This window comes from Spodoptera frugiperda, chromosome 25 (genome assembly GCF_023101765.2).
Source record: "Spodoptera frugiperda isolate SF20-4 chromosome 25, AGI-APGP_CSIRO_Sfru_2.0, whole genome shotgun sequence".
NCBI lineage: Eukaryota > Metazoa > Arthropoda > Insecta > Lepidoptera > Noctuidae > Spodoptera > Spodoptera frugiperda.
This window is the reverse complement of record NC_064236.1, coordinates 21,011,387-21,036,265: the sequence shown is the minus strand read 5'-3', so window position 1 is coordinate 21,036,265 and position 24,879 is coordinate 21,011,387. Positions and strand designations below refer to the sequence as shown.

Genomic DNA, 24,879 nt, shown 5'->3' with positions numbered 1-24,879 from the left:
TGCTATTTTCTTTAGCAGTTCAGCTTCAGTTGGACATTTGTCACTTGGATGTAGACACTGCATTTTTAAATGGTTTTCTTAATGAAAATGTGTATATGATGAAACCACAATTTTTTCATGTTGGTAGTGATGATAATCTGAACAAGGTTTTGCGTTTAAAACGTGCTATTTATGGGCTATAACAATCATCAAGGGCTTGGTATAAAAGAATTGATGATTTGTTGCAATCCTTGGGTTATATAAAATGTAAACTAGAACCATGTTTATTCACAAAAATTGATAAAAATATAAAAATCATTATTGCATTGTATGTTGATGATTTCTTTGTATTTTCAAATAATCAAAAGGAAAAACAGATTTGTTAAAAGAACATTTGTCCGCTTAAAAAAATTAAAGATTTGGGATCTATAAAAAAATTTTTAGGTATGGATGTAGCAATGGATAAAGGGAATGGTACTATAACTTTAAGTCAAGAAATATATATTAAAGAATTACTGTTAAAGTTTAATATTTCTGATTGTAAGTTTGCAGATACACCAATTGAATCTAAATTGAATTTAGCTAAAAGTGAGTATTGTAATAAAAAATTACCTTATCAGCAACTAATTGGTTCGCTCATGTATATAGCTGTTCTCACACGTCCTGACATTGTATTTTCTGTAAATTTCCTAAGCCAATTTAACAACTGTTATACAAAAGAACATTGGGCCAATGTTAACATTGGGCCGATTAGTGCGCGTGGGACGCGCGCTAATCGTCGCAGACGGCTTTCGCTCACCGCTCGCAGCCGCCTGCTCCTCAGCCCGCGGGCCGGCTCGCCCCTCCGCGCCTACGCGATTTTAAATTGCACTCTAGGGGTAGAGCAAACAAGACTACGTGCAGTCGGTTTTGCAGCGATTCGGTTCTGTCACTTCACTAACTTTTGTAGTACAACATATTGACTGTTTAAGACAATATTTTAATATAAGGTTAAGAATATGATTACACTTCATAAAAAGGACAATAATTATGCATAATAAAATTATTTCAAATGATAATCTACCAAACAATCGTCGCTCTAAATGAACGGTATGTGAAACGAAATTATGCAAAATTAAGCTTTGCTAAAAGTAATTATGCCAAATAAAATTCTACCATCTTAAAAGTATGCCTTTGTAAATTCGGATATATAAACATTCGGCAAAACAATAATTATATTAAATGATTTTTATGCCATATGTATGTCCGTTTAAAGAAGATGGATGAAGGCGCATTAAAATTCTGCCAGATAGAGGGAACCCTTCAAATCGCCGTAGATTTGCTCAGTTCGTTCAGGAACAACCTGCTGGTTTTTCTAAAAAAAAAACATTTTTTCAGACGAAGCACATTTTCATTAATTTCTCAGGTTATGTCAATAAGCAAAATTGCCGCTTTTGGGCTTCTGAAAATCCTAAAACAATTATTGAGAAGCCTTTGCATGCTCAACATGTCACTGTGTGGTGTGCTATGTAGTCTGGAGGTGTGATTGTTAGGAAGGTTAAAAATTTTGATGAAAGAATCAACATCTGTCAGCGTGGTCGTGGTGGACATTTGTCAGATATCGTTTTTCATTCATAATTGCCAAACTTTTCTCTTTTTAATACAATAAAAAATTTATTAATTTTCCACTAAATTCTTTGTTTTATTTTGTTTAAAAAAAACAAAGTTCTTGTTGAAAAACCCTTTACTTACTAAGGATTTATGTAAAATGACACATTGTATTTTTTTAGGAATATTTGGTTTATTTAATAAAAATAATATGTAATGAATATATTGTTATGTGTTTGCATCTTTTATTTTGTTTAGTGGGGATGTGGAAATGTATAACAAAATGTAACAAGTAACGCCATCTTTGCTCAACTTTGTTAATTAAAACTTTTTGAATAAAGTGTCAGTTGTTGCCCGTCCACTGTGCGTATCATTTACACAAGTTCATTTTAAAGCTATCCATGTGTATGTGTGTGTTGTCGAGAGTCTTGTCAATGTAGTGAATGAGTAGCGATTCGATACCTATCAATTATGAGAACTCGAAACAATGGTTTGCGTCCTGTCCCGGATCGCAAACCATTGTTTCGAGTCGAAAAACAATATAAATTCGAAGAAACAGGTACAAAAGTTTCTGTTGGAGAGTTGCGTCTAGTAGAAATTAAAAGCAATACGCGCAGATACATGTTTCTACATTGACAATTTTAGGTTCTTTCTTCTAAAGTGTATAACGGTGACCACATACGTAGCGGTATACCGGTATACCAGGACTGAAGGCTTGTGCAAGTTATAACTTGGACGTTGGGTAATTACCCAACGTCCACGCACGATTCAAGTATACCTGTACAGCACGCACGATTCAAGTATACCTGTACAGTCTCAGTTCTGCATCTGTGACAAACCGATTTAGTCGTGATATGCTATAAATAATAATATGAAGTAAACAATAGAGTGGGAGAGCCATGCTTCGGCACGAATAACATACAGGTTTTGTGACTATGCAATTGAATTATTGTGTAATCTGGTACGTGAATTCAGGTGCTTCGATGCCTATGACAATGCATAAAGCTTAATTACAAAATGAAACAATGCCAGTGCCACCGATTTCTAAAATCAAAATTACTAACTTTACATGTTATTTTTTTTATATGTTTATTTACATTTGTTCTCCACGGACTCTTGGTCCGTGCCCTTGATATACAATTTGTTTTTATTTTGCAATAAATCTTATCAATATGGTATCTACCTTACACACTACAATTAACCACAACTATTAAATTATAATATAGATAAATGATCTTCTGGCATCATCACCCGAGTGTGATATATTTGCATCTAACTGGAAGACTGTTTGTAAACAATGCATGCAGTTGTGTGAGAGTATCCAGTAACTTTTTATTTTGAATTGTGTTTTTTAATTTTTTATTGTATAGTTTGGCCTTAACTGGTATATTTTAGTTTTTAAGTTACCTTTTTTTTCCTTTACTGTTTGTTCTTTTTGTATTCTTTTTATTTGTACTATTTGTCTTTTATGGTTTTATTATTGTTTGCCGAATTTAATTTGGTATAATAATATGAAATGTATAACGCTTTGGTGTAATAACTGTAATGTTATATTATTTTAATTTAAATAAATAAATAATAACTACAAAAATACTTACGCATTAACATATTTGATTTATTTTTTAACCACTAAATTAAATTTATCGGCGGCTCTGCCAAGTCAGTCTACCGGCGCGCTGGGAGAGCCGACCTGCCCCAGCAGAAGGCACAAGTTAAGGGTTCTCACCCTGTAGATTTATGCTTTGTCAGTACTAACTCAGCCTGGCAACAAACTAATGTATCTGAGTCAGCATTTCATTAAAGACACGTGTAGAATGTTCTAGAATAAATTGTACTTAGTTGGTATTTTAAGACTCATCAAATAAAAATCTTCTTAGTCTTTAAAACTCGAAAATATAATTAAGATAATCTCTCAGAAATATTGAAAAATATACATTTAATTTTGCATATTTAAAAAACGCGCAATACGAATGTCAATGTCATTCACACCAATAGACTATATTGAAAGAGAATCGTTTGTTCGAAAACGTGAATAGAAACTTTAATTTACACAAAATAAATTTCTAAACACACGCGTAACTGTTGATAATTTGTCATTATTTCTGAACGCACGCATAAATATTTGAGGAATCTATATATTAATACGTGATGCAAAAACTTTCGACCCCTTTTTACGATAATGGGCATTGTTCATAATTTATAAAATTTCGTAATTGAAAAACCATTTCGAGGAATAGACTTACTAATCATTATGGAGTAATTAAAAAATTAAAATATTTATTATTTATTGATATTTCGTTAAAATACGGTTGACCTTGCTTGTCCTTCAAATCGCGTCATAATAGAACGTATATGTTACAGTCATAGTGATTAAATAGCAATTATTTATAATGACTGGTCATTATATATAAGTGGCAAATTCACTAGATAATGTAATAAATTAATCACTTTATCTGGACATTATTTATAAGAGGGAGTCTATGTTAGTCAAAGTAATAATACATGTGAAACTCAAAATGATACAAGAGCCTTACTTGTAAGAATAACTTGTAAGAAAAAAAAATTGTCTTTAAGATCAAAGACTAATTTGTTTTGGCATAAATTTTATTAGGAAATGGTGGTGGTGAACTTGTAGTACCCTATACATAATTCCGATAAAACTAATTTGCTATAGTTTCTGTAAGAATTAAATTATAATGTTGCTTAAAAATTGCATATGCTGTGCAACAAAAGTTAGTGACAGAACCGAATTGCTACAAAACCGACCCCACGTAGTCTTGTTTGTCCTACCCCTAGAGTGCAATTTAAAATCGCGTAGGCGCGTAGGACCGAGGCGGCCCGCGGGCTGAGGAGCAGGAGGCTGCTAGCGAGCCACCGCGGCTGAGGCTGGCCGGCGAAGCCGGCCAACAAGCCGAAGCTGCGGTGGTGAGCGAAAGCCGTCTGCGACGATTAGTACGCGTGGGGCCGCCGGAGGTCCGCAGCGCCGGAGCCATGATAGAAACCCTGCCTGACAGATGGTGCATTTTTGCTTGCATGCTGCTCGTTTTATTACGTTATCCAAGTCGTTGAAGATAGTATATAAAATTGCTAGTTAAAGTGATTAATTTTGTGTAATTTATCACTTTATCTAAATTGAGTAGACGTTATATATAATTGCTAGACAGTATATATAATAACGAGATTTATTACTTTGGCTGTAACATATACATTAGGATTGTTGCCGCATTTTTCAAAAATTAAAAAGTTTTGAATCAAACCTACAACTGTCAAATATAAATGTCATGTCAGTTTGTTTCGGTTTTGTTTACAAAAAATACAAAGTTTCAAATTCTAAGTTTCTTCTGCATAAAGTGAAAATCGAATACAGAAAGTGCTTTGTTCCAAGTTGCAGTAGTAATTGTAAAAATAGTCCAAACAAAATCTTCGTTCGCAATAGGGAAGACTTACGATAGAAGTGGTGTCGAGAAGCTGGTGCGAATTATTACAAAGTTTATACTATGTATTGTCGCGAAGATCATTTTAATGTAAGTATCACAGAAGTAATATACTCCTCTGATATTGTCAGTCCCATGATTGTCCATATCACATGTTAAATTACGTTTTATCACAGGTTTTATTGTTTACAGCCTATATTAAGGTTATTATTATTGACAGTTCTATTCAGACAGCTATTATTGACAGTTGTACTTTTTTAATGCAACCACACTATGGCACAGAATAGATACTATCGTTCTGTGCCTAATGATGACGTCACCCATATCAAAATGTGGAAAATCTTAAAAAAATATTTTTGAAGTGGTTTCTGATCCTTTTATCAAAATATTCAAATTAGTTTCTTTAAATGGTCTATATTATCAAAAAATTCAATAAAAACACAAGGTATTTTTTTTGAACAATGCCCATTTTTGTTTTCTTCCATTTTTAGCATTTTCTCTTCCATTTCCAATAGGTTTCATTGTACTATAAGTAAATTTTTATTACTTTTTCCCTTTATAAGAGGTATCTGCACTAGTCTACTAGCCAATGTACATTATTACGTCATAATACCGCAACTACTAGACAATAGGCATTCAATAAGTTATCGGAACAACTACCTAGATACAATACCCACAATTCGTGGTACTGGAAACAATATAGTTCTGCCTGTAGGCAGGGCGAAAATTTGAATAGAAATTCAAGGTATAATGTAGACAATTGATTGCTCTTTTGTTCAATACAGTGTGATTAAATATGATGTTCTATTGATCATAGTTTTACTGAGATACCGGGCATAACGCATAAAGCATTTTGGTCCCTGGTCAAGGCGGTTGAATCGAACTTCTGCCGCCACTTACTTACTTCCCCCTCTCCTCGGGTCTGATAGGACGCTGGCACACACCGCAGTAGAAAAGGCAAACCTGTTTGCTTCTCTATTTATTTGCGGAGTCTTCACGTTTCGATACTGGTGGCGCTTTGCCTCCGTCTCTCCATAGATTTTGCGAGACTAGTATGTCAAAAATTCGAATTTGACAGAAGGAAGTATACATATGTATGAAACGTTGCGTAATATCAACGTGAACAAGGCCGGTGGACCCGACGGAATCCCAGTTATAGTTTTAAAAACCTGTGCGCCTGAGTTGTCTCCAATCCTGACACGTCTGTTTTAGCTTTATTTGGAGACGGGTCAAGCGCCGGTTGCATGGAAGCTAGCCAACGTGCAGCTTGTGCCCAAGAAGTGTCTAAACACAAGTCTTAGATTAAACACGCTTTACTTTTATATTAACTTTACAATTATATAAAATAATTATATTTTTGCAACGCTCAAAATTTCGCGCCACACAGTGTTACCAACACAATAATAATATAAAGAAATATAAAGAAACATAAACCATATACAGGGTTAAAGGTTAAGTCGACCTAAATATTTAAGACGTGATAGTTTACATCATCCCTGACTGATTTGACCATGGGACCCCATATCCCAAACTTAACCGTTTTCAAATTATCGGCATTTTAACTTTTTTGATAAAATTTCCCATTTTTTGGCTATTTCTCCCTTGTTTTGTCTTTGGTGGCTAAATTTTGTTTTGTTTTTGCTTTTTTTGTAGTAGATTAGTTGCTTTATTATTTTAAACACTAAAACTGTAAATAACTGTACCAACTGAGTCATAGCAGACGATCGAATGTTAAAAAACAGAAATAAATTTGTGATAAGTTGTTTTTCTTTGTAAGATATTGAAAAAAAGTCTATGACAACTGTGCTGCAAATGTGCGTTAAAATATCTACAATTCTTCAGCTTTCTGAAATCAAATCAAATCAAATTTTATTTCAGTAAGGTATAACATGATAGGGAATAATTTGAATTTTTGCCAAAACATTGATGAAGTACTACAAGGTAGTAATAAGAATATCGATATTTAAGCTTCAAATTTAACTTGAGTCAGATAACAAAATAAAACAATTGAAATAGGTAACAAATGAGGTTTATTATTTATTTTTACAGTACATGTTCCACATGTCCGCCCCTGTTTCGCACATTCACGCATTCTGTGTCGTAGGCCACTTTTTACCACACCAGTCGTTAAACCTCTTCTTATTTCATTAGCGGCATCAATTATTTTTCATCTCAAAACATCAATATTTTGTATTGGGTTCGGTTCATTATACACCAAACTTTTCATGTGCCCCCACACATAAAAATCATAGGGGTCAGGTCTGGACTTCTAGCTGGCCACGGATCGTCCCAAAGGTGAGAACAGTACTCCATACATGACCGAACCTGCGCTTGGTACAGTCTCAGCAATTGTTTCGGTATGAATTACCGTTTCACCCACCAGAGGATACCCAACTTCCTACCAGCCAGATGCGACTCTATTATAGGAGCCGAAGTTTAGTGTAGATGACACCCGGGCGTTTCCTCCAATAGACATGCCTGGGTTTTGGTAGCGTTGAACGTGACCAAGTTGGCTTCATGGACGAGTTCTATTAGTATTATTTCTGAAAAAGTAATAATGATATCTCGTTCAAACCAATATTCTTTGAAAGTTTCAAATGAAATCTACAGCATATACAGGGTGACTTTGAATTCGACGTATTCCTCTCGGGAGGTGATAATACAACTAATTTCCTACAAAATTAGCCCTTAGGTCCTTGGGCGGAAAGTGGCTAGTTTCTGAGATATTCATCATTTTTGATTTTGGTAAAAAAATCCCGAATTGATTACAAAACATGTTTTGGTGGCGACCACATCTCCTTAATGTACCAATTGTTAAAACGGCCTATAGGCAGAACTCTTTTATGTTGCGAGCTTGCAGAACTTTTAATGCAGCGTGTCAGGATACCGAGCTGGATCTGTTTACAACCAGCATCCGTCAATTAAAGAAAATATTGTGTTGCATATTTTTTGAGTAGTAACTTATTAATTTTATAAAGGAGATGGCTAAATGACTGACCCAGGCATAATAACAAGAATACGAATTTCACGCTAACCCGTATCATTTAAATATTCACTTATGAATTATTTTGTGTTTAACTAATTCTTATAACTTGGTGAACAAAAATTAACAAAAATAAGTTTCATAATTGATTTTTTTCTGTTGTGGTTTGACATGACAACACGGAAGTAGGTACTGCAAGCTATTATTAGGACATTAGTTTCCCCGAAAATCAAATCGAAATAATTAAAGGAACATCAATTTTTAATAACGGTAATATAATGACTTTTTTCTGAAACCAAATAATTGTAAATGTTTTGATCGACACAAAACATATATTTTGTATAAGATTGCACAATCTTACTATATATTTTGTGTCTGTCCTTGGTTACTTTATGTTCATTATCTAGTATAAGCAGAATTGTTTACCTATCTACCTCATATATAAATAACTTTCGGCTCAGGTACATCAAAACGCCTTGGTAAAAGTTCATAGCAATGTATAGTTTGAAGTTTTTGTAACGTTGTTTGACCTAGGAACGCTACTTTATTTTCAGGATTGCGCAGATATGCCAAGTTTCTGGATCTTCTTAATTACAAAATATCAATTTTTAATTATGCGGCTTTATTTATTGCTGGGTACCATATTTATACAATATTTATTTGTACGGGTTACGACGTCCATACTTTGGTTTAGCCATGTCCTTTTTAATAACTTTCTACATTTCACGGTGTCATTTATGGTTTTTGTTTTTATCTATAAGTATTTTTTATTTTGATGAAGAAATGTATTTTTTAGTGTGTGCCGTAAGCGAATTCTGTCGTGTTGGCTATATGTACCTATCATGTGTCATTTATAAGTGGAAACTTGTAATTGGCCGTATTTTACTTATTGTCAAATAACTAAAAGATGTATTAGCTGTAAGTTTTCTTAAAAATAAAGTAAAATAAAATAATAGTGTTTATTCCATAGGATTCTAGAATAATTTTACAAATATTTTTACAAATCGCTATTGAACAACTTGGCATTTTAAAGTAATCACTGAGCTCAATACCACGCGCGCTCTAGAAAGCAATAGAATAGTCTCTGTACCCTTCACTGCTTCTCTCTACTGTAATGCTTTTTGATTCACTATATTTTTAGTTTTATGTACTGGCGCGTAAATAAACAATGTGGATGGTTTTCCGACACAGGCGACATATAATTGGCCATGTGAAAAACATGGATTCTTTAGGTTAATGCCACATACACTTAGCGACTGCCCTTGCGATTTATTTATTGACATTGCAAATGCAAGCCGCACTGGAAACTGTAAACGCTTAAAACTGAATGGCATGTCGTTCGGTATCATAGGGATGCGTGGGGTTAAAACATCTTCGCCTTTGTACTTCTCTTTTAATTTAAAATTGTGACTTCGATGACATTGTTCAATAATTTCTTCACCGCAAGACGGGCGCCATTACACAGACGTGGCTGGTTTATTTTCCGTAACATAATAATTACTGATCCGATTTTTACTTGCAGATTTTGAGGTGGAATGCCGGGCAATTCCAGCGAATTTAATAATTCTGTTGGATAATTGACAACTTCTTCTTCATTAGTAACGGAATCAACTGATTTGTAATTCCAGCGAATTTAATAATTCTGTTGGATAATTGACAACTTCATATTCATTAGTAACGGAATCTACTGATTTGTAATTCCAGCGAATTTAATAATTATGTTGGATAATTGACAACTTCATATTCATTAGTAACGGAATCTACGGATTTGTAAAATTCTTCAATTTGCCAGCTATTTTGTCTTGAATCTGAAAATTCATTTCACATCCACATTTTTGCGGCCGAAAAAAATGTTTGCTTACACATGTTCGCTTAACCAAACGTGATTTATGTAATGTTTAGGAAAACCATCTCCATAAGTTCCGTCTTTGATTCACAAAAGTTACAAAAAATGGTAGGGAATGTAATGTATCCAGATGATGTATCAAGTGCAATATTACCATTAACAATATTGAGCAGTTGTTTGGAAAACACTTCTCCAGACTGGTCTTCCTGCAATTCGACTTTCATGAATCTCATACTTAATTTAATGTGTTTTAATGTATTTCCATAAAATGGACGACTTCAAACATGTATTTAGCAAATACAACATGTTATAAAATGTTGGTGATTAAGTTATTGGATTATAGACTATTATTATTAATAAGAGGGTATTCTGGGAGAACAAGATAAGTGCATGTTTTTATGAAAATTAGTTAATGACAAAGTTATACTTATATTTTCCGCTTTTTCATCTGGGAAAACCGCATAACCGTAGACGTATTCATTACTGAATTACGGTCTGTATAAAGAAATTATCTGAAAATAATTATATTTAAGTTTACAAACAAAAAGTGATATAATCTCGTATACACACTAGTAATTATTTTATACAATGACAACAAAATAAAAGTATTTACTCTGTTTACACGTAAAATACCTGTGATTCACTTCAGTTTTCATTGTAATACAAAATATAATGTTGGATTTTATTTGGTTTTTGATGTCAAGATGAAATCACTAGTTTATTTTTAACCGATTTAAATTTAATTCAGATTGGTTCAGTGGTTTTTATTTTATTAGCATTATAATAAGTACTTGTCGTCATTTTTTTGCGATAGTTCGTAGATGATCGATTCCTTAAATAGTTCTGGGCCGATTTGCGTGATTCTTTTTTTATTCGGTAGAGTATACAACGTGTAACAAAATACCCATATACATCAAGAAGCCCTGATGAATACAGATTGAATTGAATCTCTGCACAAAGTTCCAGCACAAAAAACGTTTTAAAAAAAATTGTTAACAAATACTTGGTATCGCATGGTTCTTGACTTTAAATCATATAAATATGTCACAACACTACAGGGATCACTCGCTAATATTACGAAACATTTATTCTGTCAATCTGATCGCCTAGTACCTGTCTACCTAATTTTGAATCACGCGGCGGCACGATTTGAAAATTCATAACTTGGTACCATGAAAAAATTAGTTTAAAAAACCCTTCCCGTATCGTTTGTTATGTTATCTAGAAGCCGTGTACTTGATATGTACCGTGTACTTGATGTATACCCCCTTTTTGTTTATCGGTTGCTGCTTCATCATTGCTTGTGTACCAGTTACTTCGTATACCAAGGTCAATTCTACCTACAGCTTGATGGTGTGACAATGGGCAGTCCAGTAGCTCCGGTGATAGCCAACATTTGGATGGAACATTTCGAACAGTTGGCTATCTCCACTGCCACTACATCAATAAAACTTTGGAAGAGGTATGTCGATGACGTTTTCTGTGTCATAGAGGGGGCGAACAAGGGGTGAAAGTATGCTTAGCACATCCAAACAACATGCATACGAAAATTAACTTCACCTATGAGTTAGAAAATGAAAGGACATTGCCGTGGGCCACTCGGTTTACAGGAAATTGACTTACATTGACCGATATTTACAAGCTGATTCTCACCACCATCCTAAACAACTAAATTCTGTAGTTACCTCACTCACGGATGGTGAGTAGCACATATGATTAATGCGACGAGGAATACTTACAGGAGAAGCTGACATATATGTGATGAAGGTGCTGCAGAGTAACGGATAGGATTGCAAAGCACAAGAAGAAACCCTCCAATAGACATCGGAGGTGCGAGGTTGAGAGGCAACCAGCATTTATGCCATACGTGAAGGGAGTGACAGATAAGGTTGCTAACATTCTCCAGAAAATATACCATAAAGACTGTCTTCACTTCTTTCCAAAATGTTTCTCAAATGCTGCGTTCGCCGAAAAACAGCTTCCATCTAGAAAGACCTGGTATCTATAAAGTGAACTGTAGCTGTGGTAAATCATATATCGGTCAGACTAAGCGTACTGTGGCTTGTAGAACCTCTGAGCATATTAGAGCGGTGAAAAAAAATGACGCACAAAAATCTACTATAGCTCAACACCATGAGAATCAATGGTCAAACGGTTGAACTCGTCCTTAAATGCGGTCCCCGATTGGGGTGACGCCAACTTGGTCAAGTTCAACGCTACCAAAATCCAGGCGTGTCTATTCTCTGCCAAACGGAGTCAGTTTCCGCTGGCTCCTACTTTCCGAAATGTATCTGTTCCAATATCGGATCATCTTGAGCTTCTGGGCGTAACTCTATCGCCAACGCTAAACTTCGGCTCTTATAGAGAGTCGAAGGCGCATCTGGCTGGTAGGAAGTTGGGTATCCTCTCGAAGGTGAGACGGTACTTCACACCGAAACAACTGCTGAGCCTGTACCAAGCGCAGGTTCGGTCATGTATGGAGTACTGTTCTCACCTTTGGGACGGCTCGGCCAAATACCAACTGGATGCGCTCGAACACATTGAAAGGCGTGCCAAGAAGCTCATCAATGATGATGCGCTTGTGGAGGCCCGGCTTCAAAGCCTTGAACACAGGCGCAAGGTCGCAAGCCTTTCCGTTTTTTACCGGATACATTTCGGAGAGTGTGCGGGGGAACTGCACAACTTGATTCCTCCTAGTCCTTTCCATCATCGAACCACAAGACAATCGGCGAGGCGTCACCGTTTCATGGTGGATATCCCACCCACTCGCACGAAGCGCTTCGCTTCAAGCTTCCTTGTGCGAACTGCTAGGGAGTGGAACTCCTTGCCGGAGTCTGTGTTTCCTGATGAGTATAACCTGGATGTCTTCAAAGCCCGAGTGAATAGGTTGCTAATGGACAGAGGTGCTTCATCTTAGGCCGCATCATCACTTACCATCAGGCGAGGTAGCGGCCAAACGTCGGCCTATTTAACATAAAAAAAACCTCTTAGAGGCTGGATCAAACCACTGGATTGAGTTACATAACCCTCAAGTTATCTCGACAGATCGCCACTATATAACTAGACTGGTGAGAGAAGCTATTGAGATAACCAAGTACAAAAACTTCAACCGGGAGGATGGGTTTCAACCGTCTAGAGCTTGGAATCCAGTGGTCCAATTGTGTAAAACCCGCAAAAGTGCCAAGAAAGAAGAAAGTTCGCGAGCGGACACAGTGAGTTTTGTGTGTCGAGAAGTGAATCGAGTTAGAAGTAATACAATTATTGACAGTGGCAGCGGTGTCAGCAAAAAACGAACTCGAAAGACGGTACACCGATTTGTCTGCTCCTAAACATCCACCAACATATTATACTCCAGTTCATCCGTGATAATGGCGCTTGCAACAGTGCCGAAATATCGGAAACTCATAGACATAAATCTGTGGCTCTAGTGAAAAGGGGTGTAAGTCTAAAAATGCAACTTTACAGGAGACGCAAAAAACGCTCCGCGCGATGTTTCGGTATTTATAGCGGTCAAACTGCTGCCGAATTAAATACATGTGATGTGTTTTATAGGTAAAAGATTTATGCTCTTTGCTATTACGGAGTTATTTTTTTATGTAAACTTAATAGTTTCCGAAATAGGGTATAAAATAATTTATACCCCTTTACATTTAAATCAAAAGTTCATTTACACAAGTGAAAAAGGATACGCATTTGGAATATTTTTTATGATAACTAAGTAATTCAATGGAATAATAAGTTATTAACTATCAGAAACACGTGTATTTGTTATAAACTTACCATAACATTACCACAACATGATTAAAATTTAAAAAATATGAAGAATAGTTACTTGTTCCCTTTTTCACATTGATTATAGACAAGTTAAGGGGGACATAAAGATTTATATGAATCATTTTGTGTAACTTATATTTAATTTTGAACACAACGTACCCCCAGTGGAAAAAAGGCATAAGACGAAAATGGTGATTTTTCAGTATGGCGAAAAAATTGAATTTATGGGCATATTTACTTTATTTTCAAACGAAGAAGAATTATTCTTGTATCAAAAAAAGGAGAAAAAAAAGTTGCACTGCGTGTTGTATTTAAGTTAGTACTAATGTTTAAAGTTTATTAGGAATTGTAAAAAAAAAATATTATGCTATTTTTCAAAATGTAATGAAATACAGGATTCTGAGTATCAAAATGTATGCCAGACTTTGCCAGAAAAGAAAAAATATTTCAAAAAGTATGTTGTATTAAAGCAGTAATGAACTTGTAAATACAAACATTTATGCTAGTATAAGTAAGATTACTACATTATTTCCTTTATTACAATTATGTTTGAAATGTATTAGCAATACTTACCCCATTTTTCAATTTAGGGGCTTGCTAAGGTAGCTTAAATAAACAAAGATAATTACTTATTCCATTATTATGTTAAAGAAAAGTTAGCTGCATATTAACACATATTACTTAGAGTTAATATTTATGACTAAAGGGAAAAAAAGGAAATGCATTTTTTGTGTTCATTATTTTTTTATTTCAAGCAAATTATAATTATAGTTTTGGCTACAATTAAAGTTCGTACTATCAACAATAAAATTTGACAGTAATAATTCAGCAATGTGGAGTTTCGGTGAAGATTACTACCACTAATGACTTTTTTTAAATGATTAACTAATCAGTAGATCATTTGTTAAGATTTGTAACAATTAACGAAATAACTTCTTTCTTGGCTCCGTACAACAAAATATTATGTTCTCTCAATAAAAATCTAAGATAACAAACAAAAAAAAAACCTTCTTTAAGCAATAAATCAAAAAATTCTTGTTCCCTTCTACGTTATCTTCGTTCTACGAATTCCTTCATTACCAAACATTCTAGGCTATAGAATGTTTGGTAATGAAGGGATATAAATGTAACAAAATATTATTATTTTCTCAATACAAATCTATGGTAACATGACATGCATAATTTGTTAACAAAATAAGACCTTTGATACTTTCACAGTACCTTTTGTTTTAAAATTATTAATCTATACATATAATAAAATCGTAGAAAAGTGCTGTCTGTACATTGAAAATAAAAATAAAAAAAATAGCAGGGGTTATTGTTATGTCGATGTCGAACCCAAAAATGTAATTAACTTTTTTTTTGTCTGTTTGTCTGTTTGTCTGTTTGTCTGTTTGTCTGTTTGTCTGTTTGTCTGTTTGTCTGTCGTCTGTGCGCGCTAATCTCAGAAACGGCTGATCCGAGTTGGATGCGGTTTTCACGAATATATTGTGGGATGCTTAAATTTACATTTAGTGTTTGTTTCATGTCAATCGGTTCATAAATAAAAAAGTTATGTCAAATTAAAGAATCACGTCGAACATTCTATGCTTATACCATTAATCTCCGCAACTATTTGACGGATTTGGTTGAAATTTGGTACAGATATAGTTTAGAACCTTAGAAAGGACATAGATATATTTTTATTTCAAAAATCAAAAAATAAAAATAAGAAATAAATTATTTATAAATAATTCTATGTCGATCGTTACACGACTTCGGTTCATGTTATTGTTTTAATTCATCGAAAAAAGTAAATAAATAGTAAAAAGGTATGAAAAAAATAATATCAATATAATTAAACTTTTAGTACAAAGAAAATGCCCGAACGGAGTATAAATAAATAATCCAAGTTGTCTTTATCCTCGATAGATGGCGTTGGGATTGAAATAGATCGCGCTATGGTTTCGTTACATTCATTTGGTTGGGTATCGGCCGAGCGCTTCGGTACTATCGTAGAAAAAGTGTATTATCAGTCGTATGATTATTTGTCTGTAGTGGTCCTGCTGTTTCGTATATTCTAAATTGGTTTCGTTGTATTTGTCAATTAATAAGTTTATTTGTTGGGTTTTCCTGGTTTTTTGGTTAAACTATTTAACGTAGGTTTAGTTTGATATCGATTATTAGTAGTTACTGTAGTTAGTTTTTTTAATAAAATTGTAAGTCTAATTTATAAATTAATTAGATTAGATTTAAGTCGTTTCTTTTAAATTATTTAGTTTAAGCTTGGTTATTATAGCATAGAGGATAGGTTGTAATATAGTTTCTTTTTTAATTGTTATAAATTCGTAATTCGTAGCTTTCTTTAGTTTTAAGTTAGTTCAAGTCCGTTTTTAAACTATTTTTTCAATGCCCTAAGTGAGTATACATCTATTAAATTCAAACGCAGAGCTCATTATGTTGATTTTTGAAGAGTTCCCTGGAATATCTTCCACATCTCATTTTTGAAGAGATCCCGCGAGATCGGGAACTATGTGGTAAAACCAAAAATTTGCCGGAAGTCACTATTCCACGCGAACGAAGTCGCGGGCAAAAGCTATATTATAATAAATCTGTAGAAGGGTCAATTCTGTACATTGAAAATATTGAAAGAATAAATAGCAGGGGGTGTTACTGGATCGATACCAAACCCAAATATGTGATTTTTTTTTTTGTCTGTCTGTCTGTAGGTATGTTCAGGCATCACGTGAAAATTAACTGTTCGATATTGATGAAACTTGGTATAATTATACCTTACTATAGGATACTTTTTATCCTGAAAAATACGAAGAAAAAAATCTTATTTTTTCAGTTTTATTCTACAGAACGCGAGCTCAACAGCAGTAGCTCAAAAGAGGGATCTCCTTAATTATTATGGGCCTCGCCGTATTTGGGTCCAATAGATATTTATAAGATGTCATTGTCAGAGTTACTCAAAATGGAGAAATAAAACTTCCACGCGAAGACCGACATCCGCGCGGACGGAGTCGCGGGCGGAAGCTAGTATTCTATCATAATAGTTCAGCTTCCGTTCTTCGCAAGCAAAGATAATTCGATTTCCGCGGCGTGATAAAATTGTAAATTCTGTTTGATGCTCTCTACGAGCTGCGAGTATGAAGAGAAAATATTGTCTACGAAACAACTTCTACTTTAAAGCTATTATAAATATATTATTACGTTATTAAGCTTTTATAGTGGGGTGGTTTTTAGACAGTAAGAGTCGGACACTCCCTCTCGCCTCGCCCAAGGCGGGAGAAGTAATTGGATGATTTTCCCCCTTTAAAAAAAAAACATAATTTCTGTGTAGTTTTCACCATTAAGGCTGCACACGCGACGGAAGTTTAAAAAATGGAGTAACTTTTCCCGTTTTTACAACATTTCCCTTCACTGCTGGTTCTAATGATCGAATCTTGATGAAAAGTATACTATAACCTGCCCAAGAGTATGAAGAATAATTGTAGTTTCGCTAAAATCCGTTGATTAGTTTTTTACATTTGCATTTTTAGCATCTAAGTCGATCATTAATCGCCTTCTGATAGTACTTTATTTTTTTAAATATATTTCATGTACAGAATTGACCTCTCTACAAATCTATCTTTTTATATATAAAAATTAATCGCTAAATGTGTTGGTAAGCGCATAACTCAAGAACGCGTGGACCAATTTGGCCAATTCTTTTTTTTATGTTCGTCGAAGTTCAAGGATGGTTTTACGGCGAGAAAATATCAAATAATTGTCGGAAAAACCCTAAAAACTGCCCTTTTCTTTATCCCATACAAACGTTTTCTATATAATACGTAGGATAAAGTTCACTGTTGTCTAAGCAATCTAGGTGTGTGACGTCCTATCATCAAAGCAGTGTGCGTTGGAGCACAGAATCCTTACTAATATTATAAATGCGAAAGTTACTTTACTGTCTCTGTACAGAGATAGAATAGACCCTGAAGAACAACATAGGCTACTTTTTATGTCAAAAAAATAGGGCAGAATGGGTAAAAAGGGGGGATGACTGTTTATATGTAGTCATTTTTAAAACTGTAACAGTGAAAGTTTGTATTTTGACACTTTTAGTGTAAAACCAAAGAACATAGGCTACTTTTTATCTATATCTATACTAATATTATAAAGAGGTAATGTTTGTAAGTTTGTATGTAATGGGTAATCTCTGGAACTAATGATCCAATCCTAAAAATTTTTTCACTGGTAGAAAGCTACATTATTCCTGAGTGCTATAGGCTATAAATTATTTTTATAACATGTATATTAACCGAGCAATCACAACTTTTGTCTAGCAAGTCGGACAGAAATAGCTCATAAAACAGAATAATATGCATGCGCTGCCTAAACAACAATTTAAAACAATGTATGGCAATCTGGCTTGTCTTAATGATTTCTACAAAAAAGTCCGCGACACCATATTTCTATCTTTTATATTTCATCTTTTATACGTCATTTATTGTAAAAAAATTTTTTTTTCAGCTTACTTACTTTGGTTGGTTATTTAAGCAACAAAGTATTAAATTATTATCAAAATAAATTATTTCAGTATCACAAGGACATCATACAGATAAGATTTGCCATTTACAGTATGTCAATAGGTCATACAGTTTCGGAGATAATGTAAAATTACTAAAAGCAAAATGCCGCTAGCACAATTAACACGCTTTGTGCGGACGTTTTATCTATTCACCTATAGACGGCGTTCTGCAAATACGTCATTTTTCTGACTCACGGTGATAAGATTTTCCATGGATTGATGACACTCTCGAATTATTATCCCCCCGTTGACGTTAGTTGGCGTTAAAAATAAGCCGGCAAACGTTCAGACGGATCACCTGAAAGTAAGTAATCGCCGCCGCCCATGGACACTTGAAACACTAGAAGTGTTACAAATGCGTTGTAGGTCTTTTGGGGGTTAGGAATTTAAAGGTTGTAGAGGAATTGGGAAGGGGGGGGGGGGGTTTGGGGTAATTGGTCCTCCGGTAATCTCATTCACACAACGGAAGCATTGTATTCACTCTGGTTAAGCCGGCCCATTCGTGCCAAAGCTTGGCTCTCCCACACTTACCTACTATAATATACATTTATTATAGTCGTGGAATAGTATAACTTGGAAAATCTATACTTATAATATTATAAAGCTGAAGCGTTTGTTTGTTTGAACGCGCTAATCTCCGGAAATACTGGTCCGAATTGAATAATTCTTTTTGTGTTGGATAGTGCATTTATCGAGGAAGGCTATAGACTATAAAACATCACGCTATGACCAATAGGAGCCGAGCAGAGCGGGTGAAACCGCGCGGAAGTAGCTAGTACTACATAATTAAAAAACTCAAATCTGCCAGATATCATTATTTGTTCCACGCGGACGAAGTCGCGGGCAAAAGCTAGTAATCAATATGTTTATACGTATGAATATAAAAATTCAACAAAATTCAAATTAAAATAATAATGAGATCAAAAATACGGGAACTAGTAAAGTTATTCTTCTTCAGATGAATCAAATACCTCCAAATTTGGAGATTCAGTCGCTGGTAACAAATTTCTATAGAATGTTTGGTAATGTAGAGGTATAGCATTTGTATTACACAGGTTAATTAAGTCTTTGAACAACGCGTCAGAAATAGGTAACAATTGAGTATATGCAAGTGGAAGTTCATTAACATCTACAGCATTGGCATTATTTGATTTGCGTGTGCGCGTCGTCGTCGTACGATTTGTAGTGTCTAGTACCAAATATTCACTTTCGAAATCATATTTAAATAATAATTTATTTGGTGCATCGGGACTTGTTTTGATTTCTTTAATTTTTGAGAAAAATACTTTATGCCCGTTTGTGTCTTGTGACCAATTCTTGCTTGTCGTGACTTGACTTTTTAGGTTGTAAAAGTCATTTTGATTCATTTCTTTAATTACAAACTTATTTTGTACTTTTGAATTCATGATTACTTCGTACAGTTGGTCAGGCGTGTACAATGTCTTATTTTTCATATTTTTCTCGATGCAGGCATGCATTGAGTCGCCTTCGTTCTGAGTGTGGCCAGTTTGTAAAAACCTGTGTGTAACTTCTACGTTCAATACACGTGATACATAAATATACATTGCGAATATGAACCGATTTCTGTTCTGGCCCGAACAATTATCTGAATACAGTGAAATTGACTTTATACCCCTGTTAACTTCAGATTTAATGAAGTGTAATAAGCAACTAGCGATTTCATTCGCACCCCTTTTTGCAATTTGTGCATGCCATAGATAACAAAACCCTTGACGGGATATTAAATTGTACACAGTGAAATTGTATGCGGGGTATTTCCTTTTATAATGGAAAATATTCACATTAGATTGCGATAAACTAAGAACCTTTTCCAAGTCAAAAACAGCTACAGTTTTCACATTAGGATCTGCTGATTCTTTTTCACTATCCTTCATATTTCGTATGATGTTTTTATTTTTTATATGACTGTCATAATCCTCTTTCAGTTGTAATTTACCTTCTTCAGTTGAATTGTCGTATTTGCTACATAAATTGCACAAATCCTTCTTCGGCCGGAAAAAGAAAGGTTAAAATGTGTATTAAATATTTGATTATATTGATATTCGCTTGCCACTTTAGTATTACGAAAGTTTTCATTTTCTGATATCCAATCTTTGTACAAACGATGCATTTTTGAGATATTTAAGTCTTGTGACAAATATTGACGGCTGGAATTTTGTCTAAGATAGTGAGATTCGATACAAGGAAAGGACTGAATATGTTGAATTGCACTCTGTTCTGTTTCGCTGGCTGTTCTATGAGGTCTATTGGTATGTTTTCCTCGAAGGTCTGTTATTTGGTCCCCATTAGCATACTTATCAATGGCAGTGTAAACTGTTCTTTCTTTAATACCTAGCGTATTAAGAAACATAGTTTTGCACACTTTCAAATTAGTCACAAGGCATACATCGTTTTTTGACGGCAAATAATAAACCAGTGTACGATTTCGTTCACGCTTACGCTGAATTTTCATAACTTTAGGTTCTATAATCTCAGTGTTTTTCAAAATGAATTGCCATTGAGTTTCATGGTTACCACAAGCCCAAAATTGCTTAAATATTACCAACCTCCTGTCGCTGGGTATTTTTTCAAAGCATTTAAGCTTACACTTGCAAGGCTCTTGCATCTGTTTTTGAGGCTGTTGACCTGTATTTAATTTGATTTTTTTTTGTGTTTGAGACCATTTTTCGGGATTACGCTTTCTTTTTCTAGGATTTATATTAGCTTCAGTTACTAACACTGGACGAGAATTCGTTGCTTCAGGTTCTGTGGTGGAATTATATCCAGCTGGTAGAGTTTCAACGTGGCAGGCTATGATTGGAGGGTCTGAGTGAGGAACTATAGCTGTGGCAATTGAAGAGACCGGTGGAGTTCTATCAGGGCTTGTAGATGTAGGTTCTGTTTCAGGTTCTGTGAGAGTATTATGTCCAACTGGAAGAGTTTCGTCGTTATAACATGTTATGGATGTAGGTTCTGCTTCAGGTAGTATAGCCGGGGTATTTTCAAGAGTCGGTGGAGTTTTTGCAAGACTTGTAGATGTAAGTTCTTTTTCAGGTTCTGCAGCAGTATTATGTTCAACTAACGGATATTCGTCGCGACATGCTATGGATGCAGGCTCTGCTTCACGAAGCATGACCGTAGTACTTTCAAGAGTCAGCAGAGTTCTTGTAGGGCTAGTAAATGTAGGTTCTGTTTCAGGTTCTGCGGCAGTTATGCTCTTTTCAGGAAGTGGTGCATTATACCAGAACGTGGATACGGGTTCAAGATCGGCATCATTCGGCAAAGGATTAACTCCTTCTATGTAATTTCCTGATGATACCGCTAAATTTTCATAACTGTCTTTGTTACCCATAGAAATTGTTTTTTGAGGATTAGATATAAAAACGACTGTAGGTGACGCTATAAAAATTAAATCATTATGAGTGGTGGAAATTGGAGTAGAGAAAAGTGTAGAATTACCTAAGCAATCTCTCAAACTAAAATCGAAGTCATTCAATATTGAAGATGGTAAAGTATTGCCTAAGTCTGCTATCGGACTAGGACTCGAACTTGGTAAATATTCAGATACCGGTGGTGAAAATGGCTCTTCATTCGAAGACTCACTAATTCTGTAATTTACTGTAGATTGTCGTCTGCTACTTCGACTAGTTGACGGCGCGGTGTACATAATATCACCACGACTGACTTCATAATTTCCAGATGTTTGTTCTGCTTCTGTGTCGTCGTCTGTAAATAAATTATTTTATTATAAAATGTAATATAAATAATATCATATTAAGTTGTTACTAAAGACGTCTTGCTCACAAAATAAGGTAAGTTAAGGTAAGACATTATTCTTTGTCTGACATCCTCGATGCCACAATTATTAGTGTCTATAGGACGAAAGGCTCCGGGTTCGATTCCCGGTCGGACAAACAAACAAACTTTACTAAACTGACTTGGGTCTGAGTGTACGTACCCCTTGCCAAATCCTTTACAGAATCCTTAATTAAAGTGTTGGCTGAATTTTTAGACCAGCCTCGTAATTAAAGTGATATGTTACGCGTGACATGTTGAGATTTTTAGATGTAAGTATATAAATATAACGCCTCGTTAGTTTAGTGGTATAAGTCCTGGGTTCAATTCCCGGGTTGAACAAACTTTGTGTCGGTTTTTTCAGACACAGATCGATTACTTTTATATAAATATACTAGCTTCCGCCCGCGGCTCCGCCCGCGTGGTACCTACTTACGGGGACAAAAAGTAGCTTATGTTACTCGTGGATAACGTAGCAAAAAGTAGCTTCTCGATAACGTGGTGAAAGAACTTTTAAAATCGGTCCTGTAGTTTCGGAGCCTATTTATTACAAACAAACAAACAAAACAATATTACCTCTCTACAGGGTGTATTTTTAAAAACGAGACGCATTCAAGGAAGTGACTCGGCTATCGATTCTGAGTCCAAATCAATAAAAAAAATGGGGGGCAATTTTTTTTTATTTTTTTGTAAAATTCGCAAATCCGTAAGTGAGAACTACGCCTATCACATTTCGCGTTATGTAACTAGCTTAATTCTGAGTCCAAATCAATAAAAAAAATGTTCCGTAAGTGAGAACTACGCCTATCACATTTCGAACGTTATGTAACTAGCTTAAAACGCGGCATTACACGCACACAAACTCAAACACGTATTTGACATTAACCAATTCCCTAAAATTCCAATAAGAAACGCGAACGCACCACAAGCTCCGCCCCCTAGCACCCTCACCCTGTGGCGCGCACGCACACGCATTCAGTTTATGTTTTGGCACTGCCGGTGGCAGTCGCTTGCGAAATTTCTTATGCATGACCTTGAACTCCCGTCTTATTAATTATCAAAGTTTAGTGTTTATGATGATAACAGACACTTAGTCTAGGTAGTTTACTTTCCCGCCACCGGTAGAAAAATTCTCCGTCGAGTTATTCAAATGTTCGTCTTAACCAGAAAATACCTACACAGGCATGACAATTACGTATGCTGACTATTACCCAGTGACTGTAAGAAGTTTAGTGCTTGAAACACATTCAAAATAAGTGTCTTAGTGTTACAATAGTCAATCAGTGACGTAGTGCATACCTATGTTACTGTGCATAGGTAGATTACGAAGACGAACAAAATCTCCGGACTCCGAGTGACACAGGTAGATATTTATGTAATTTATTTACTTGTACATTCCGTCCCTAAGGATACCCACTGGCCCATTACTAAGTTTGAAATTGTTTATTAGTTACACCAATAGGAAACGCATTTAGTATGTACTTATTACGAATCAGCTGATCAGCTGGTAACTATCGTAGGTATGTATGCGGAATATCAATGCATAAATAGGAAAGACAAATCCGCCCTTAAGGCTACCCACTGACCGACAATTTTATAATCAACCGATTTAAAACACGAATAAACATTTGGACACTTACCTACTCGTACAATGCGTATTTTGATATTAACTTTCAAATTACATTAGTAGTTTTGGCTCTCTAAATATCAATTTTTACATAACTACTGAATTCACATAACTACGTCTCACCCAGACCCGATACAACAAATTGTGGATTAGGTACTTATACAGAGTTGTTCCATGCTGGAATCGAACCCGCGACTCGTTATGGTATCGGTTGTTGCCCGCCACTGCGATATTCTGATTAAATAGCTAGACCGCTAGCAGAAACTAGTTTATTTTAGATCGGATTAAGAACGCATCAATAGGATCGATGAATTTAAAGAAATTGTTCCAACACACAAAAATGAAACAAACAGCTGAGCGATATTCAGCAGGATTGCAATAAGACGTAATAAGTAAATCATTACTTAACGTAACCTACGATGAATCAGCTGATAACTACCGCAAGAACATACATGAAATGATAATAAGTAGGTAAGTAGTATACTAATTGTTAGAAATTAGTTAGGCAATAACAAACTAACAATAAAGTAGGTGATAGGTACGTAGTACGTACGTAGGTTATGCGGATGAAACCATTTTTAGATTTAAAACTTTGAACTGTGTAACCACGATATTGTTTTGGTTCCGGTTTATTTTTAGCTTTTATAAGAATTAAATCTAAATGTACTTACCTATTAACTTCAAAATTCTTCTCGCCCTACTGTGCTGTGTCCGGTTATACATTTTCAGGTCACTTTACTTTAAAATAAGAAGAAAAACCACTCAATTGTTGTTGTTTTGTTTTCGCAAATGCATAAACGCAGCTATTACCTTGACCTAGAAACGGGCACTGACTGTCAAGCGGGTGGATACGCACCGCCCCCTCCCCCCTGCATCGACGTATTCACGCTTATGTTCCCGCTGTCTACTCCCGCGCCGCTGTATCAAATCTTACGTCCCGGTGCAATGAAAATATTCTAGTGGAAGAAAGAAGTAATAATTCTTATGTTACAGCCGTGCTGCAGTTTGTAGTCTTATGTTTCGACGTAAATGAAAGTTTTTAGTGGAAAAAAGCAGTAATTGTTATTATTGTAATTTATTTTAAGTTCATAAGAAGTAAACAGTCATACTGCTGTTTTTATTTTTTAAGTTTATCTTTTTGGTTAAGTAAGCGCATTTAAGATAATTTCCTTACCTAGTTAATATAACGAATAAAAAGATAATCGTGTATACAAGACTAGCGATGTAAAAAAAGCAAACGCATTTAAATCATAATATTTGTTACTATTTATTTTCTACATTAAATTTTAGGTATAAACA

The 24,879-nt window shown here is 35.0% G+C and overlaps 1 protein-coding gene across 1 annotated transcript; it reads right to left on the bottom strand.

Annotated features, from left to right (window-relative positions):
• Nucleotides 1–20,100: 20,100 nt before the first annotated feature.
• Nucleotides 20,101–21,950, bottom strand: LOC118266047 (uncharacterized). Its single transcript, XM_035579399.2, has one exon. It carries the CDS (start codon nt 21,823–21,825, stop codon nt 20,101–20,103), a length of 1,725 nt encoding a protein of 574 aa, XP_035435292.2. The 5' UTR covers nt 21,826–21,950.
• Between the last annotated feature and the right edge of the window lie 2,929 nt (nt 21,951–24,879).